The sequence below is a fragment of the Thunnus albacares genome, chromosome 3 (assembly GCF_914725855.1).
Source record: "Thunnus albacares chromosome 3, fThuAlb1.1, whole genome shotgun sequence".
NCBI lineage: Eukaryota > Metazoa > Chordata > Actinopteri > Scombriformes > Scombridae > Thunnus > Thunnus albacares.
The window spans coordinates 28,158,753-28,177,862 of NC_058108.1; the positions used below are offsets into that span (position 1 = coordinate 28,158,753).

General features: G+C 41.2%; 2 protein-coding genes across 4 annotated transcripts in view; one reads left to right on the plus strand and one right to left on the minus strand.

Annotated features, from left to right (window-relative positions):
* Positions 1 to 19,110, minus strand: part of abcg2b (ATP-binding cassette, sub-family G (WHITE), member 2b) — a 29,186-nt gene that overhangs the window by 6,238 nt on the left and 3,838 nt on the right. Inside the window, exons 1-5 of one of the 3 annotated variants that reach the window (XM_044347455.1) lie at positions 4,365 to 4,396; positions 1,963 to 2,105; positions 903 to 962; positions 690 to 807; positions 436 to 591 (exon numbers count right to left, since the gene is read on the minus strand). In XM_044347455.1, the coding sequence (XP_044203390.1) occupies positions 436 to 591; positions 690 to 807; positions 903 to 955 (327 nt within the window). In that variant the 5' untranslated portion in view covers positions 956 to 962; positions 1,963 to 2,105; positions 4,365 to 4,396. Of the gene's footprint in view, positions 1 to 435; positions 592 to 689; positions 808 to 902; positions 963 to 1,962; positions 3,136 to 4,364; positions 4,397 to 19,110 lie in introns of those variants that run through there. The other 2 variants (XM_044347456.1, XM_044347453.1) reach the window with 2 other exon arrangements.
* zgc:77849 (UPF0472 protein C16orf72 homolog) lies at positions 5,608 to 10,181 on the plus strand. The gene is made up of 4 exons (XM_044347457.1): positions 5,608 to 6,041; positions 7,724 to 7,804; positions 7,975 to 8,250; positions 8,358 to 10,181. The coding sequence occupies exons 1-4, from the start codon at positions 5,846 to 5,848 to the stop codon at positions 8,594 to 8,596; spliced, it is 792 nt and encodes a 263-aa protein (XP_044203392.1). The 5' UTR covers positions 5,608 to 5,845; the 3' UTR covers positions 8,597 to 10,181.

Here is a 19,110-nt window from a genome sequence, read left to right on the forward strand (position 1 = left end):
ACATCTGTATTGCATTTTTGCACTTATTTGACTATTTTTTGCAAGTAAACTTACTTTTTTAAAGCAACTTTTTAATTGAAGTACAATTCTTCACTACAGTTTAAATCACATCATTACAAAGTGCAAAGAAATCAGCCACCCCTGAATATAGGACATTCAACAACCACAGAGCCAATCACAGTTTGTAAATTAGTTTATTTCTCAGTACTTTTGAGTCATAAAGATCACAATTAACATTGTTTCCTTAAATTAACTTTGAATTTCAAGTGTTTTCTATCTTTGATCAAGTAGACTTTTATCTTAGTAAAGTATCACTAAAGCTGTTAAGCTTGAGTAGGACATTGTAGTATTCTGTCCACCACTGTGGAATACTGAGTGATATGTAACTAACTACAGTATATTATGTAGTATTTTACTGTGTTTGCAGCAGTGTACCTTAGTGTCTGCGCAGTCTGTTAGGCCCAGCTCTTGTAAGATGGCGTCCACCCTGCTCTGTTTGACTGTGGAGGAGTGATGCTGAGGGTTGAGACGCAGGTTGGCGCTGAACAGAAGGTTCTCTCTCACACTCAGCGTCCCCATCAGGATATCATCCTGGAAACACGAGGATGATGTAGACACAAACTAGTCAGAAGAATCCAGTGTATGTAATGTCAAAGACTGTGTGTATGTACTGTACTGGGTTTGTGTACCTGAACCACATAAGCAGAGCTGAGCCTGAGGTCAGAGGTGACGACCTTGCCGTCAACCAAGACTTGTCCTTGCCGAAGTCCAGCAGGGTCTTTTCTTCCTGCAATTACATCCAGAAGTCTGGCAAAGAAAAGGAAAATCTAATGTATATATGGCTGTGGTTGTGCCTGTGAAATAGTGTCTGTACATCCAAAGTACATAAACATGTTTCTTACGATGTTTTCCCACTTCCTGTGGCGCCCATAATAGCATTCATCCCCGGTCTCATGATGCCACTGCAACAAAAAAATCAGACAGTCAAGTCAAATCAATTTATTTACAGAGAACTCATTTAAATAATAAAATGATATAGACTGAACTCCAATAACCTTGACATATTTTAACCTTTAAAGCCTTGACATATTTTAACCTTTAAAGCCTTTACAGATTATTAACATTCACATTTTCATGCTTTAAAGACTTATATTCACAAGTTGCATTTAAAAATGAACCTCTGACATTTAACAGTATTTTACTTTCTGAAACCATAGAGGCATTCTTGTTTTAATGGTTCTTTATTATTCTACTTAAGCATTACACTGAGTATGTGTTGTTGTAGATAACATGTATGGTAATCCAGATTTGACTGATCTTTCACCACTTGTTAGATCCGTGGTAAACATTATTTCAGGCCATCATATCCGTCACTGTGCATCAGTGGTCGTCTATATAATTCATATAAATATCAATATTGTCCTATTTTGAAAATAGTTGTACAACATGAAGCAAAGTAGCATTTAAACTAAAATCTTTAATGTCATAAAATGTTGTGCCTTTCGAACATAATTTATGCTTTGATTGCTTAATTTAACTTCCTGTGGATGGCTCTGGCCCAAAGCTATGATGACAATATCATGGGAAAAGACTAATGGATAATGAAAATACATCCCCTCTGGCTGATCTGACTGCTGCCAGAGCATCTTTAACTCAGTGTGTCTAAACTCTTCATAAAACAAAACACAAATGTATGGACCTTTAAAATTCTTTAAAATGTTTATAATGATATACAGTTTGATGAAATGGCCACAAACTGAACAAAACTTGATCTCATAACTTACTTACTGTGAGATGTTAAATAGCAGCCATAGTGCAAACAGTGTTTGTATGAGAGGAACAACAGGAACAATCGTCCTACAGGTAGCTCTAACATGCTATGATACAGTCACCACCAGACGACAATGCTGATAACTAGATATAATGGTAGGCCACACACACGGGTTGAGTATGATCTCCTACCTTACATCTTTGAGGATGTGTTTTTCAGGACCTTTCTTGCAGCAGAGCTTCCTCTCCTGAACGCAGTAGTGCAAGTTGCTGAATGTGACTGTGGGCCCTTGTTCCTGGAAATACTCCTCAACACCACAAACAACCTGCTCCCCCTTAGACATATTCGAACACAGCGGTGTTAACAGCAGAGAGAAAAATAAAGAGGGGCTCAGAAAGAGAGCTGTACTGTCATGTAGACCACACAGAGATGTGTGTAGTCTGACAGGGACAGAGACCAGAGAGCAATAGAGGAGAGAGCATGTAATCAGTAAGTTTCTGTTATAAACTCATCTGATCTTTGGACTCCTTCATTCCTGGGCTCATACACTTATGGCTGTTCACAAAGAAGATAGTGTGACATTGAACTTTCCCCCAAAGTCTCAGCTGCAGTGATAGCTACAACCAAGATGCGTTGCAAGCTGCTTGATAATAGCTGATTATAACAGATGACCATGTTTTTACAGTATACTGCTGCTAACGTGGTGCATTCATCCATTGTGAATACCTGTTCATTAGTATGTAGGGTTATAGCAGGGAGTAAAAGGCAGGGAAATGTCCTGGATAGGGTGCAACGCTAACAAGGGTAGATTGACAAATACAATCTCAGACTCATGGCCAATTTTGTGGACCACACAAATTTGGGGAGAAGATGAAAATATACAGAAAATGGGGAACGAACTTCTTCTGATGATGACAACCATACTACTACTACTACTACAACTAATATATTTTATACACTACACAAATGTAGGCCTACACAAATGAGTATGTGAACAAATGAACAAAGTTCTGTTAGGGGACACCTGAGCATTAGGCAAGGCAAGGCAACTTTATTTATATAGCTAATTTCACACCATTTCAAAGTGCTTTGCATAAAATAAAAAGACTATTGTATCAAGAACAATTAAAGTTATTAAATAAAAACACCACCATGAGGATAATTTGAAAAGATTAAAACAATCAAATTAAAACAAATTAAAAATGTGGGACCTTCTTGATTTTAAGGGGTGTAATAAAACTTTTTTAAAATATTCAGTATATCTCAGTTTATCTCATTTCATTTATTTCTGTGAAAAAAACAATTAAATGTAATGTTATTTTTAAAGTTTAGATTGTTATTGAAGATATAAACCTAAAATAAAGGCACAGTGAAGACATGAACACATGCAATAAGATATATTGTATATATATATATATATATATATATATATATATATATATATATATATATATATATATAAAAAAATTGGGGAGGACAGGAGGAAAACCAACATTGAATCTTACAACAAACCGCATCAAACTATAACATTGTCCCACCTGACGAAATTGGAGGGGTGGGGGGCAATTTTATATGCCAATAAAACAATTTGCTTGAGTAGTGAAAAGGCTGCTTCTTTAAATACATTTAGCATATACATATTTGAGTCACGGATCAGATCATTATTAGGATCAGCGAAAAAAAGGGGGAGACAATAAAACTTTGTTTTCCATTTATTCTGTAACACACTTACAGCCAGAAACAGCAAGTAGCTTTTGCCCATGGTCTTAAATGAAAACAAAATTTAAGATGTCCAATGTTTAAATAAAATAAAATAAAATAAAGTATATACGATATTCAATGCTCAGTTATTGCAATATGAGGCATGATACCTTCCTCTTCAAACAGTGAATGAAACAGCATCTGTCCACATCATCAAAACTTGATGATAACAAACAATCACCGCTAACGTCAGTTAACAGCTAGATGCTAATTAGCTGCTCAGCTGCAGCACATTAAACAGCAGGTAAACATAACTCAAATGTCACATCGGACCCGTTAGATGCTGGTTTGATCGTTGCTCTTCAAAATCCCTGTTCGCGACACGCTGTCTGCCAATGACTTGTACTTACAGCAGTTTTTTTTTAATTTGTCTTAAACGAGACATTAAATTTTGCAATTAATCCGCAGTTCATATGCCTGCCGAACCGTGGGGGGCGATCTGTACGGATCACGGATCAACTACTATCTGTTACACCACTAGTTACCATTTGTTATTCTAGTTACTTTAAGCTTATTACTCAATATACAGCTCGGCTTAAAAACGAACTAAAGAAACTGTCAGAAGCAAGCAGCCAGACCTCCTTCACACTCATTCACTAATCACACATCATCAACAGGTGACTGAACAACCACTCAATTAAAAACGAATGAATGAGTGAGTCCAGACAGCTCACTGTAACTTCAACAAGCAAACTAACCTTACCCACAACACATTATATGATCTCTGGTGCATTCTTGTTAAGGAGATAAAAAGCCACACAGAGACATTTAACCATCAGAGATGAAATTAGCGACCAAAGACACACAGAGAGAGAAGCTGCATCTGACTCACGTTATCTGACGTCTTCTTCTTTCATGGAGATGAAGTATTCATGTCATGACGTCCATTTATAGCTGTTGGTCATCTTGTATGTTAGTTAACAGAAGTTTATGGCTGCTGCTTAACCAGTCTGATATCATTAGCAACAATGACAAACAAGCTAACTCCCCTGGTTGTTTCTTCGGTTGCTTCTCTCTCCAGCCTCCCCGGCAGCGTCCTGCTGCTGCTGCGCTGCCCAGTCCAGATAATTTCTCCCGTTAGCTTAACAACAGTCCTTAACAGTCCTTCCATGGGTGTATAAAGAGTCCTTAAGGCTGCTACAACAAGCCAGCTGTTGCATTGGCTAAGCAAGGAGCTATCCACTGCTGTAATGGTTTATTTCAACCAAATTTTTTTTTTTTACATTTTGATCTCCCTTTTGCCTCTCAAAAAATAGAGGAGGTTGATCCTCCTCTGCCTCTATGGACCAGCCTCCACTGATATATATGTAATAGAGCCTTCACTCTCTGCTAATTAGAAAAGTGTGTAGTTAAAACAACCAAATAGATAATAGAACAATGGCCAAGTGTCAGGGAGAAACCCCCCCCCCCAAATAAACACTAAATTTGTCAAAAAGAAGCCTATTAAGTATGCATGTTAGTTAAAACCATTGACTGTGTATAAATATATAATAATATTTATATGCAGTTTATGGTTAAAACTTAAATATATATATATAATACAGGCTGAAAATTGTATAAAAAGTTCCTAAAAATATCAAGAAAACTCAGCTCTGAAGCAATGCGATATTCAGTATCCAAATTGCTAGTTTTACACAGACGTCCTGCAGTTATTGCATTCACTGTGGGTTGATTGTAGAGTTTATCAGTTGTTCTGTGCTGTTATTGTTATGAATTGAATATTATATAAACTATCCATAAAATATGTCACTTCATCAGGGATCATCAGCTTACTCAATGATAGAATGGGGGTCCCTTAAGGAAAAAGGTTGGGAGACTATCTACATTTCCATAAAAAATAAAAATAAAAACAAAAAAACAACATTTCCACAGCCCGGCTGCCCCCTGCCGTCCTGAATGCTGCACGGCAGGCATCAGAGACTTCGGGGTGGGATCAACGTTGTTTTTCTCTGACCTTTTCCTTTTTTTTGCTGCTGTCCAATCAGGCTTCGTGTTCGGGACAGAGAGCCGCAGAGAAACGTCGCACCGGCCAATCACGTTTCAGTACAGTGAGGAACTGGGCGGGGCTAGTTCCCAGAAATTCTAAGGTGTTGTCATCGTTGCGTTCCTTAGTTTGGTGTGTTTTACACTGGGCGTCACAATGCGACTCTAACAGCAATTGTTTTGTTTTGTATCGCTTGTTAGGGTTGTGTAACGTATTTTTCCAATAGAATACTGAAGAAAGACCGTTAAGTACCCACGGAAACAAAGCAATCCTATATTTTTCACGCGAAGGTTAGCTTGTAAGCTACTAGCTAGCGCCTATCGTTAGCTATGGAGGAGAGGAAGGAGGAGAGAGAAGCGGAGATCCAGGAGCACGGCCCAGAGCACTGGTTCTCGAAATGGGAACGGCAGTGCTTAGCCGAGGCCGAACAGGACGACCCAAACGAGGAGGAGACGGAACAAAGCCAGCAGAAACTGTGGCATCTGTTTCAGAACTCAGCCACGGCGGTAGCGCAGCTCTACAAAGGTTTGTACTGAAGATAACGAAGTTCAGATGAAGCTAACTCACAGCTAACTAGAGCTAATCCTGCTAGCAGAGATCCGACACAAAGGGCACCGGCTAACGGTGGTAGCTAAACCCCACTGCCTCTCTGCAGCATGAAGAGACATGTTTTTTGTTTCCATGGTCGTGTTGGGTGACATGTATTCTTTAAAATTGGATATAAAATCAACAATTCTGCGGTTCTCGGGCGGCCATCGCGACCATGCTCCGTGTGCTAACAGGCAGAAATCTGCTAATGTTAGCCGTCGTTAACAGCCGGTCACCGTGTCAGGGTGTCGGGATAACCGGGCTGAATCTGGCAAACAGTGGCCCCAGTTGTCACAGACTCTCCGGAGATAAACGGACTGAGAAGCAGCCGAGCTAAGAGGATATCTAAACACTGGTTAACTTAAGCTACGTGTGTGTTGTTACTGTGACTTTTATTTATTCTGCTCTAACATGGCTCACATTTGTAAATGTTTTTGTTCACCCGTTAACAGCTACCTAGCTCGTCAAAATGGCGATACACAGGGAGGAGTTTGCCCGACTGAAAACAACATTTGTTGTCGGTCAAACGCAGCGGTAATTGTCGCAGCGGTGCTGGTGGATGTGGTTAAGTTGACGACATAAGTACTTTTTAAAAATTTCAACACAGAATCCAGTAGACTTTTGCTGATGATTGCATTGTCGATGATGATATCCAGAACAAAATGGCGAAAAGGGAATAACGTATAATGTTTACATGTTGAAGTCTCGTCATACTCTGCTGAATGTGCACTAATAACTATTACATTACAACATGACACTGGCGTTGTGTTGCTTGGAAATGGTTTGGGTCCCCGTCAGCTTCTGCTATTAGCACACAGAAAACTGACTCATGTTAAAAGTCCCTGTTAAAAATGCTGAACCGTGGTTGGTTTGATTTGACCATTAAGTTATTTACTGAGTAAGATGAATGCCTATGATAGACTTGTTTACCAGTTGTCATGCATGTCTTATTTGACCTTAAAGCTACATTATTGTGCAACCACTTGTCAAGTACAGTCATTATACCTCCCTCAGCCCAGAAATCCTGCTTGGCAAGATCCGTCTACTTTCAAGCTGCCATACATTATTATCTTCACAGACTGCAGTACAGCTGTGTCCTCATGAAATGTAATACCCGCTGATAATTTCAGAGGAGACCCTGTGGGCAGCCTCTCCAGATTAGATGTAAGGATTTGCAGGAAAGAGTGAAGTTGTTAAAGGACAGCAGGTAGAACAGCACTGCACAGGACATTAACTTGGGTACTGTTTGCGACAGTTGTCATATCTTTGTTGATGCCGTTCTTCTTAACGTCATAACACTCATCATACCGGGCATTGTAATTACTTTAGATGAAACAGTTAATAACCTCCCTCCCCCCCAGCATACAATGGTTTATAATATCGTGTTACATTTATATTGTTAAGCTTATTAACAATGGGGTATAATGATACCTTGGAGGTCTCAGGGCAGGCATTGGATTAGAGTTTGCTTGTATACACAAGTGCAGTTGTATTGTAACAGCCAGTTTCTGTCTGCTGAGGCTTGGATTTGTCTAGAGAAGAGGTTTGAGCTTGACAAGGGGGAGTTTGGGATCAAAGTTATCATCACAATCTTACAAACTTCAAATTTTTATTCACAGATAGAGTATGTCAACAACAAGGTCTCTCTCTCTGGGTGCCCTTCCAGAATGCAGCCACAGCTGTCACTAACCTGTACAAAGGTAAGAAATGAGTAACTTTAACTACAGCTCATCTTATGGCCCACCGTGTTTGTGTGGTATTTTGTATCATGTCCAAGAAGTATTGTACGTCAATACAATTGGTGTAGATAAACTTTGATTCTGGTGTCTAGATTTACTTAGAATATTTTTTTCCCTCTCTGTAACACCAGAGAGTATGGAAGCCCGTCAGCGGAGCTATGACCTGGGGATCCAGAGAGGCTACCAGCGCAGGAATAAAGAGGTGATTGCCTGGGTGAAGAAACGCAGAAGAACCATCAGGCGAGAGGACCTCATTAGCTTCCTGTGTGGCAAAGTCCCACCCCCACGGACAGCTCGAGCTCCACCCAGAGTTGCCATGGTGTCTGCAAGCCGACCCTCACCCCCCGAGACAGGCAGCTCTGTGGAGACTGACCTGCAGCCCTTCAGAGAGGCCATAGCTTTGCACGGTTAGTTATAATGCTGTGTTAAACGGTAATCTGTTGCGTTAGGATGAAAGGTGATTATTTATGCAGTTTTCAGTGGCTTCATGTTTTTGTTTTGTTTTTCTTTCCAGGCCTTAGTGGTGCCATGGCAAGCATTTCTGTCCGCTCTGGTCCTCCTGGTTCACCAACTCACCCGGCCCAGTCCCTCAGTCGTCGTAGAAACGGTCTCCATGATGTGGACCTGAACACCTTCATCGCAGAGGAGATGGCGCTCCATTTGGATTCCACTGCCAATCGTAAACGAGGCCCTGCCCCCTGTAGTGATGTCATCACAGACTCACCAACTCATAAACGTAACAGGATGCTCTGAACTTTTCGTACACCACTAATCCCTCCTCTGTCCTCTCCTTGGTGGCCGACTGGACAGCTGATGAGGACTGATACCTTGGCCGACCATTGAAATCTTCCTCCTTTTCATCTTAGTTGCAATGCTACAAATAAAGAAAAACTTAACTATTACCAACCCACATATTGCTCCCCTTCTGTATTTTTCGTTCACCCCCCCCTCCAATTGTCTCACACATCTTCTCCATAGCAGAGTTCTGTTCTTTTATAGAAATTTTCTTTCTTGTTTGTATGGTTGCCCTCAGTAAATCTGATACCTAAGCGAGCAAACACCACATTTCAGATCCTTAAATTGCAGAATGTTGCATTTAGACATTGTTTATTTGGTCGAGGCTTCTTTGTGCTTCATATCCAATAACCACATGAACTGGGCTGTTGCCTACTACTCGCAGTTCTCCTCCCCTCATTCCTTAAGCGTACTTCCTCCTCCATGGAGGGCTGGCCAAACCAGGCTGGACTGAAACCCGGGCCCCTCGGAAGGCTAAACCGCCTCCCTGCCGTGTGGCTCCACTCAAAATGCTTGGCAGTGTGTGTGTATCTCATTCTGCTGCTGCTCTGTGTGTTTGCGTATCTGACAGAACTGCCACTTACTGTGTTGTACTTGTCTTTGCCTTTTGAGAAAGCTGCTACAGTATCTCTGGTTGTTGTGCAACAGTGAGTGAGTGAGTGAGTGAGTGTGTATGTGTGTGTGCGCTTGTGGATGCAGGGTTCTGGCAAATTCAGCACCCACTTGACCGAATAATTTCCTGTTTTACATAATTCATCTTTTTTTTTTTTCTTTAGTTGCTCTTTGCTGCCCAAACCAGGGTTTTATCACAAAGCAGTTCAGTCCAATTTACACAGATATTCATGACTATTATTACTGTCAGAGTGAGCTGACACTTTAAATAGTGGGGTTACAAGAGATGGGAAAGCAAAATATATTTGCAACAAAGTTTTCTTCGTCCAGATACCCTCATTCTGCTTCCTTAATTGCAGTTTTCTAATCACACTGTTACTCATATGTATTTTCATGTTTACAGATAATCCAAATGTAAACTATTACCCTGTCAGCATCAAAATACTGACTGACTCAGTACTAGTTCTTGCATTTTTGCATAAAGAGCAGTAACAGTGTTTCAAAGCTTGCATTTTAGCTACTTCATGTTTACATTAGGCCCTTTGATAAAAACTTGAAGTGCATTGTCATGCTTTTGTCTATGGGGTTAAGAAAGAGTTACAACACTTTCACACTTGTGATTACAGCTTTAAACCTAGAAAATTATGGGGGTGGGGAGGGGGGTTGTCTGTGAACCTAGCAAATAGTAAGGGCCGATGGCTGTGATGTTTTCTTTAGCCAAGTCATGGACTTTTGAGTGCGATGGTTTAACAAGGCACAGGGCACTTGTTTTGTTAATGTCGCACTGCTTTGTGATACAATCTTGTGTAATGTGTGTAAATAAACATGTAGGTGCTGTTATATGTGGTACATATTGTAAAAAGAAGTGCAAATTCATTGGGATGTCATGTATAATAACGATTCTGACATTAAAGAAAATACAAGCATTTAACTAAGTTGTCTGGGTTTTCTACCAGTTGGGTTTGACGTTTTGCTGACGCTTTGTATCACCTGCTTGCTGAGATCTTATTTCAATGTAGGTTAATCTTCACTGACAAAAGTGTTATTTTTGGATCACTGAGGGCCTGTTTTAAGAAATGGAAGATAAAGAGTGCAATGAAGTGGGAAAACCTGAGGTTTTCCCACTTCATTGCACTCTTTATCTTCCATTTCTATTATCTATCATAGTGCCTGCTCAGTTAACAAATGCCTTGCTCATTTTTTGTTACCTTAATCATCCTTTCTTTCCTTGACAGAGCTTGATATTCAGCTATTTTATCATCAGTTGCCAAGCACCAAAGAATAAAGGAAGTGCAGAAAGGGGAACTTAGTGGCTGTATTTGTCAATCTCTTACTGTTCTGTAGAAGCAGGTGGTCAACAAACCACCAACAAATTGGCGAATATTATGCAATACAACTTCAACACATGGGGGCGACTGCTTTCTGCTTTCCAGGTTCCCTCTAAAAAGAAGCTGATGCTCACAATGACACAATAATAGATGGATAGAAAATGTTGAACATGTAAACAGGATTTTGCAGATACCACTCTATTGAGATACTTGCTTTTTATTAAAAAAAAAATTCATGGGGACAAATATGTACTTTGTAACTCAAATCTGTGTTTTTGTTCTTCAAACCAGTGAAATTATGTTGGTTTGCTTGTTAAAGCGCTTTTTATTCCACAAAACAGGATCATCTCATTTGCTCAATGAATGTTACTGTTATTTTCTTCCCTTGTCTGTAAATCTAGATAAACAGTAGTTATGTTTTCAAAGAGAATTTACTTGCGCATTGTTTACACTTGGGGTGGTTGTCAGGGTGGAAATTAACTTTTTAAAATGTGAACATCTGCCAGCCACTGACAGATAAATGTTCAAATTCGCCAGCCACTCAATAGTAAATCATTATTCTGTGTCTGAAATCAGCCATCCACTTTCATATTTTACCAGCATTTGGCTGGTGCTGATTTCCCATCCTGGTGGTGGTCCAAGGGGAAATCAACATGATGTTACAATGAAATAAAATACCAGAGGGTGAAATACAACCAGTTACAACAGATGAGGGATGCTGAAAAACAGAAAGCATAACAAATTATTCAAAATGCATTTCATGGGTCATTTGAGGGGATGCGATGCATTAGTATCCAGTTGTAGTCGCACAACTGGTGAGTAATTGGAGGTAGTTATGCACTCAGTTCACCAGGGATCTTGTAACACTGTAAAAATGTATTAAGACAGACCTGGAGTGACATGGATGTTGTTAAAAGTTTTTTTTCCTTAAATTATGATCTCTGCCAAAGAGGTTTTGTTATTAGTTTTCCTTCTGGGTCTGTTATTTGGATGGATAACTCAAAAAGTACTGAACAGAAGGCAAAAAAGGCCATGCATCCAACAGGAACTTCATATTTTTTCATTAAGTAAGCACCAAAACTATTTAACCACATAGCCTTCAAACAAAAATAAATAAAACTAAAATCTTTTTCCACATCCATCTGTCCAAATAGTACTCACAATCTAACACTTCTTTGTTTGTTACTACTCCTACAAATTTCATCCAGTCTTCACCAGATTTTGTGCATATTACATACTGGATCACTCCGTAAAAAGTTATTCATTTGTTTTTTGATATTCCCTATCATTTTCTTGTAACCTGGTTGCCAATTTTTTCTTTGCAATGTCTAAGTGAAATAATTCTTATACAGTTGCAACCAAATTTAGACAATGCAGACACATTTTAACTTATTGTTCCTGCAAAATTTCAATTTAATTTACTTATGTGATGCACAATGGCAACAGGATCATTTTCGGTGGCCATAACTCAGCTGTTACTTGAAATCTTGCTCATGCCTTGATTTAGGATGTATTCTCCATACATCAACAAACTTGTCTATCTTCATGAATACGTTCATGTAAAATTGGATCTTGATTCAGATTAAAAAATACATTTTTGAATATTAAAATAACAAATTTAGAGGGCTGTGCAGCCTTGGTATACATATAAACATTAGTAAAAGTCTAGTTTTATGGTCCTCAATGGAAAGTGATTTCCTCATTTGTACCAAGGAAACTATAAGTATATTTTATAGTTTTCTTGATTCATAAAATAAGTCAAAAACAGTGTTCCACCTCTTTAGTATAAGTAGAAATTTGGCTCCATGTCTCTCTGATTTGACAGCTGGTTTGACCTCAGTGCCAGCACACACCCAACAACTCTTGACACAACACTGCTGTCTATCTTCACTGAGTCACTGCCTGAGAACCACCAGAACTAAAGATAGTAAAAAAAGGAGGTGCCACAGCCTTTGATGTGCTGGAGAAAAGCTACCAGGTCATCAGAATGCACTTGACCTCGACCTTGAGACTTTTTTGGTTCGCCCAAAGCAACGCCACTGCTTGATCCTCTGACACTGCCAGTCCATCACCGCAGAGGAGGATAAAGAAGTGTGTTGACGGCACTGTCTCACAACACATGCGGCGAAAAATATCTGGTCTTTCTTTCCTTTGCTAACACTGCACGGTTGTTTTTGTTTCATCATGTATCTGAAGGCTCTAAAGGCTGCTATTTGATGGAACCATAGAAGAGGAGCAGAGCTGACCGCAAGCTGTTTCACACTTCAAAAGAAGCATTGTGTGTGTGTGTGTGTGTGTGTGTGAGGGAGAAAGAGAGAGAGAGAGAGAGAGAGACAGAGAGAAAGAGACATGACAAGAAGCAACAAGTGTCTAAATGTTCCAGAAAACCCCTCGAAGATGGCCATCTGGGCTGCGCTGATATCAGCTCACACACACACACACACACACTCATAAACACACACATATATAGGTGTCTCCTAGGATGCCGTCTGGTCTGAAAGAGAGAGTTGGTGGTGTGTCTTGTGAACCATTACAGACACACACACACACACACACACACACACACACACACACACGTCCCTTCCATCATAGCAATTTTGTGTCCGTGTGGGCTTGACCATTAGGGAGTCTTCAAAGGCAGACAGCTGGCGATCAATGATGCTCTAGTTATCCCTCGTGTGCATGTACGGGATGTGCGTCGACGTACACGGCATAAACACAATGGGCGATGGTAATTGCTGCACCAGCTTGTGCTAATTGATAGAGGACAGCATGCTTATACACTCACATACACACACTTTAGCACATGCACATAAACAGAAGCCAATCAGGCAGACTGAGAATGTGTCCCCAGAGAGATTGAGCAGCCGGAGAGCAGGGGTGGTGGTGGGAGATGGAGAGGTGGAGGAGACAGAGAAGGAGGAGAAGAGGAGGAGGAAGAGAGGTTAAACAGTCCCCGGAGATGGGTGCTAGTCAGGGCTCTTAGTTTTGTGCACATAGGCTACGGTAGGTGAGCGGTGCGTGGCGTGCATGAAAACACAAGGTCTGAGGGATTGTCTCCTATTTTTGGGTCTGCTGTGTTTTTGTGAATGTTCCTCCTTCTTCAAAAAGGAGCCCCCCCCCTTCCCCTCCCCTCCCCTTCCCTTCCTCCCCCTCTATCTCTCTCAAACATAAACATGCACACACACATACATATACACACATACACACACACACACACACACCAGATCTTCAGAGCTCCCTGTGCACCAGCATGTCCCTGTCTTCCACAAACGCCATGAAAAAAAAAAAAAAACCCACGAGCTGATCACCATAGCAACACGTTATACTGTATATCTTCCAGCAATATTTATCCAACCCAGGGAGGAGGGGTTGTGGCCATTTGGGGGGGTGGGGGGGTTGGTAGATGGAGAGGGGAGGCAGAGGTGGTGGTGGTGATGCTGTATGTGTATGTGTGTGAGTGTGTGTGTGTGTGTGTGTGTGTTGGGGGGGCGTGATGCAACTCTAAAAATCAAACGGTCATTATAGAAGAGGGGCTGCGGTTCCAGCTGGCGGCCACAGGGCGGCAGCAGCGTCCAGCGCAGCAGGACAGCATTGCCAGGCATCAACTACAAGACCAGTGGCTTTCAGTCATGTGCCACGCAGAGCTTACAGGCTGCAGGTTTTCATCCCAAACCAAATACTACACCAGCTTATTTCACTTTTTATTAAAAGGTGTTGCGAGGAGTGAAATTGACTTGTGAGGTTCTTCGTTACAGTGAACATCTGTGTGCATGCTTTTCCTGGCACATGAGTGACAACCACTGGACTCGACAAGAAAGAATGCAAAGAGGAAGCTGTTCCAGTGCGTCCCCAAAAGCAACACCTACCAGTGGGATGCTGGGCATGCATTCAAGGATGGAGAAAATGACTGAAGTACAGAAGAGAAAAGAAAAATGAATGGTGGGGCAGAAAGGGAGCGGGAATGATTGCAAGGTCCCCCTCCTCCCCAAGCATAAGGATTAGATGTTGTGCTGCTGGCTGCAGATGGGTTTGGGCTTGATTCTGTATGCGTGTGCACAGTGTGTAATGTGTCAGGGTGTGTATGTGTGTGTGTGTTTGCTTGTGTGTGTGGGTTTATTTTTTGGGCTCAGGAAGCAGGTTAAGCAAGGAGGGAGGGGAGAGAAAGAGAAGAGAGAAGAAAAGGAGGGAGAGCGGAGTGAGGAGGAGGAGGATGAGAGGAGGGAACAGGATGAAAGGATGTAGGTGAGTCTAGGAGGAGAGGAGGCCTAAATCCTCACTGAGCTCCTGGGAGAGAACAAGGAGAGACACGGAGAGACTAATGATGTGAGAAAAGGGGAAATGTATAAAGACAGTGGAAAACAGGAAGAGACTGACGGAGAGTGTGTGTGAGCGAGAGACATATAGTGGGAAAGTGCAGGGGGAAAAGTGTAAGTGCAGCGCAAGTCTCCGTGCTCACAGGTTTATATTGAAAAACCCAACAGGACCTGACAAGAGTCTGATAGGATCAGCTCCTCTATGTGCTCACTCACTCATACACACCTACACACTTGCCCTCACACACTCACAGTCCCTCTTGCCCTCCCTCTTCAGCACCGCTCCATTTTTCCAATATTCTGTGCTTGAAGTGATATTTCGTTTTGGTACATTTTAAATTTTTCAATAGGCTTTACCTGGTGTGACTCTGTGAGCCATTAGCCTTCAACAGTGCCCAACCTGTACAGTACCTCTGTGGGTCGATCGCTCAAATTAAGGCCCTCGCCGGACTCCCTTTACCATTAACTTAAAAAGTGAGCCTGCAAAACAGAAAATGTTGCTTTCAGCCCAACTGTCACCTTGCTGTGATGTTCATTTGGAGGTCAAGGACATGTAGATGTTTAGATGAGGCTAGTAACAAACTACTTTCTTTTTTCCCACTCGTTTAAGTTTTTTTGGGGGTTCTCTTTCCTTGTCCGAATTGCGGGTTTGAGGATAAAGTGTGTTGTGTGCTGTATAGACTGCAAAGCCCCTTGAGGGAACTTTGTGATATGTGATATTGGGAAGAAAACTGACCTTAGTGCTAAAATGATTAGTTGATTAGTCAATTAGTCATAATTAGACAGAGAGCCAATTAGTGAACAAAAATGTGATAATGGATTAATCATTGAAGTAATTTAACAAGCCACAAGATTAAGAGTACAGCCACGCTAACCGCTATTAGAGGCTTTACTTGGTCATAGCAGTGGTTTGAGCTAAATGCTATGCCATGATTACCATCTTAGTTTAGCCTTTTAGCATGCCAACATTAGCTAATTAGCAATAAACACACAGTAAGTAAACATAAGTACAGCAGAGGCTGACAGGAATGTCATAAGTTTTTTGTCATAAACTAAATTAATGGACAAATTGAAATTTTGACCTGATGATGGTGCTAGATGAAGTCAGAAGTCAGGGGATCAACAAAGTTATTACAAGTCACCCTGAGGGGAGCATGAAAGTATGTACCAGACTTAATGGTAATACATCAAATATTTTTTTAGACATTCACTTAAAACCACAAATTTCAACCTCATGGTGGCGCTGCAGCCACCATAAGTCAGTCCCCAATTCTAGACTAGGTGTATGCTAGTGTTATTCTGTTTCTGATGGATGTCGATGCTAACATCACCATATCAACTTTATATGGTGATAATAAGTCAATATTGTGTTCTCAGCTTGTTCCACTGCCCCCAAGTGGCCAAAAATGAATAACTGCAGCTTTAAATGCAGCAAGTGAAGAACCTGCTGGTGGACATGAATGTTGAGCAAGCTAAAGAAAGCAGAAGGTCTCTCTGGTCTGTTTGAGATGGGAGACTGAATTCAACAGAAGGGTATGAACTGAGAAGGACAGGTTCAGGAGGATCTTGGAGACTGTCGAAATTGCATGTCAGGAAGCTTCAGAGAAGTACAAAAAAAAATCCTTTTGGTGACTCAGGAAGAGAAAGTTATTGACCTGGCTGTACTAAGCAGGTAGATCTGGAGTGAGATTACTGTCAGAAGGTTGGGGGATCATTTTCAGGAACTATCACCTGCTGGACATTTAATTTGGGAGGTAGTGCTCGAAGATTCAAAAGGGTCTAAGTCCATTTCCTTAGTGGAGGTCAGTAAGAAAGCTTGTTAGTGGAAAGGGCATAATTTTCATTTCAGCTTTGGGAAGACATCCACAGGGAACTGCTCAAACCACTGCAATTATACTCCTCACCAAGGCGTGCACTGTGCTCTTAATGGGATACTATTCATGTGCATAATATACTGCATAATATACTCTATGTCAGTTAACATGACATACTGACCTGAACAGTGACTTGGGAAAGGAAGGAACATGTTAGCTGTAATACTGATTTTACTGAATTAGCCATGGAGAAAGTTTTGGTTTTATTTCCCAACGCTTTGAGATATCGGTCACCCATATTTCTGTTGTTACTCCAATACAATGGAGATGAATAGCAATTTGTTTGTGGTGCTCATGGCATTGAAAAATTACATTTAAAAATTCAACAGCAAAATAGAAATAAAGAAATAATCTTGGTTACTGTGGATAATCCACAGGCATCTCTGTGTTTTCACTCAAACTACTTTCCACTGAAGAAATAGTCCCTTTTCACAGTGATGCCTGTAAAATCTGGAGTAACAAACACTCTGTGGAAAGAAAAGTTGATGGGTTTTTTGCAATGTAATTTATTGTGATCATTGATTGCGCATGCATTGGCACTGTGTTTGTCTGCCAGAAGCTGTGTCAAGCTCTGTCTTAAATTGACTTTTTATCCAGTTGTCCAGCCGCATTTTTATGATACACTTTTAAGATCTTGGTTGTTTTTAACTATATCTTTTAAAGGATAAAGGATTTTATTCATTGGATATGTGGATCTTAAGTCATCAAACAAGCAGGGCACACGCTCTGTTACTACTATTTTATGAACGGTTGTTCTTACCGTGGATTTTAAGCACTTTTACTGTGGATAATAAGCATATAAGCATGTCACCACTCACTTCTCCATGCAGCTGTGAGAACCTTTGCAAGTTGTTGTCTTGAGATAACAGAGCTGCAGGATAGAATATCCACTTTATATAAGAGGAGGAGGAGAAGCAGTTTGACTTTATAGTGTCTTTTGGCCTAGCACCAACTGCCTAAACTGATGACCCTTGGTTTAGCCTAGGAGCCAGGCCAAAGGTCACACTCAGCTCGACCCCATAACAACCAGAGTCCTGGAGGATCGCTGGCAGGTCTCGTTGAGGGAACAGTTAAAAGATTGCTCTGCGTCCACCATCAGTACAGGTCATCGTGCTGATGAATAAATTTGGCACTCTGGGTTAGGAGGACTTTCCTCTACTGACTGCAAAACCTGAGCCTACCTGCACCAAGGGTTGCCCCGAGTCTGGTGCCATGCGCCCAGATGAAGGATCAGATCCGAGGATTCTCTTAACTAAAGCACACTCATGCTCGCTTCATGCTCTCTCACCACCTCATAGGGGGTCCCAGTCCAGCAGCCCTCGGACTGCTAGCTAAAACGGGCCACTAGAGCAGCAGCAGGATTACCAGACTTATGACCAGCATGCACCCACATTTGCTGCTGCTGGAGACCCAGTCCCTGACCCATCTGCTGCTGGAGGCCCTGGCCCATCTGCTGTTAGTTACCCAGTCCCTGGCCTGGGAAATCGAGGTAAGCGTCTCCCTCCATCATCGCTTACTACAACACTAATTCTGGGTTTGTCGATGGTCAGGGATGTCACGAATCCCACAGCAGCGACATACTGTTGTCCGGGTGCACGAGTGTGGGATGTAGCTGCTGAAATACCATCGCTCCTTGAAAAACATCCGACAGTGAAAATCTTCCAGGTACATGTTGGATTTAACAATATTAAATTCCAGCAGTCCAAGAGGCTGAAGAAGTGTGTCTTACTGACACTCTCCTGGATTTGGAGATCCAATGTGTCATATCTGGGTCTCTTCCTTCACCCCAACTTGGTGACACCAGGATTACTCGCATTCGTCAGCTTCACATATGACTAAAGGGCTATTGTGAATCCGGAAGCATTTTGTTTGTTTACAACCTTGCTTTTCTGAACTGCCCAGATGAACCCGGATTCAAAACATAACCTGTTACTATATTCTCCACTTATCAATAGCACCGCTTGTGGCTTTGGAGGTTGAGTCTCAAATTCGGAGGAAATTCAGAAAGTTGATTTTATCATGCAAAGCTTTCAGTATTGCAAGGGCATAGGAATTGTTCATATGAACTTGCGTAGCATTGTATCAAAAATGTACTATGGTATATTAAAGTCTGAGTGCAACAAACTGACCCTGACATTTTTGTGTTTTATGTGTTTAAGTACTAGTTATTGGGTTCTATATATTATTTTAACCAATAGACCCCGACATTATATATCTAGTGGTGTTTTTCCTCTTGACTTCAGTGACCACTGCCCAACAGCATGCATCTGTGACACAAAAGTACAAAGATCCAAACCACGTACCACTGTCAAAAGGAATTTAAACACTTTTCTGAACAAGCA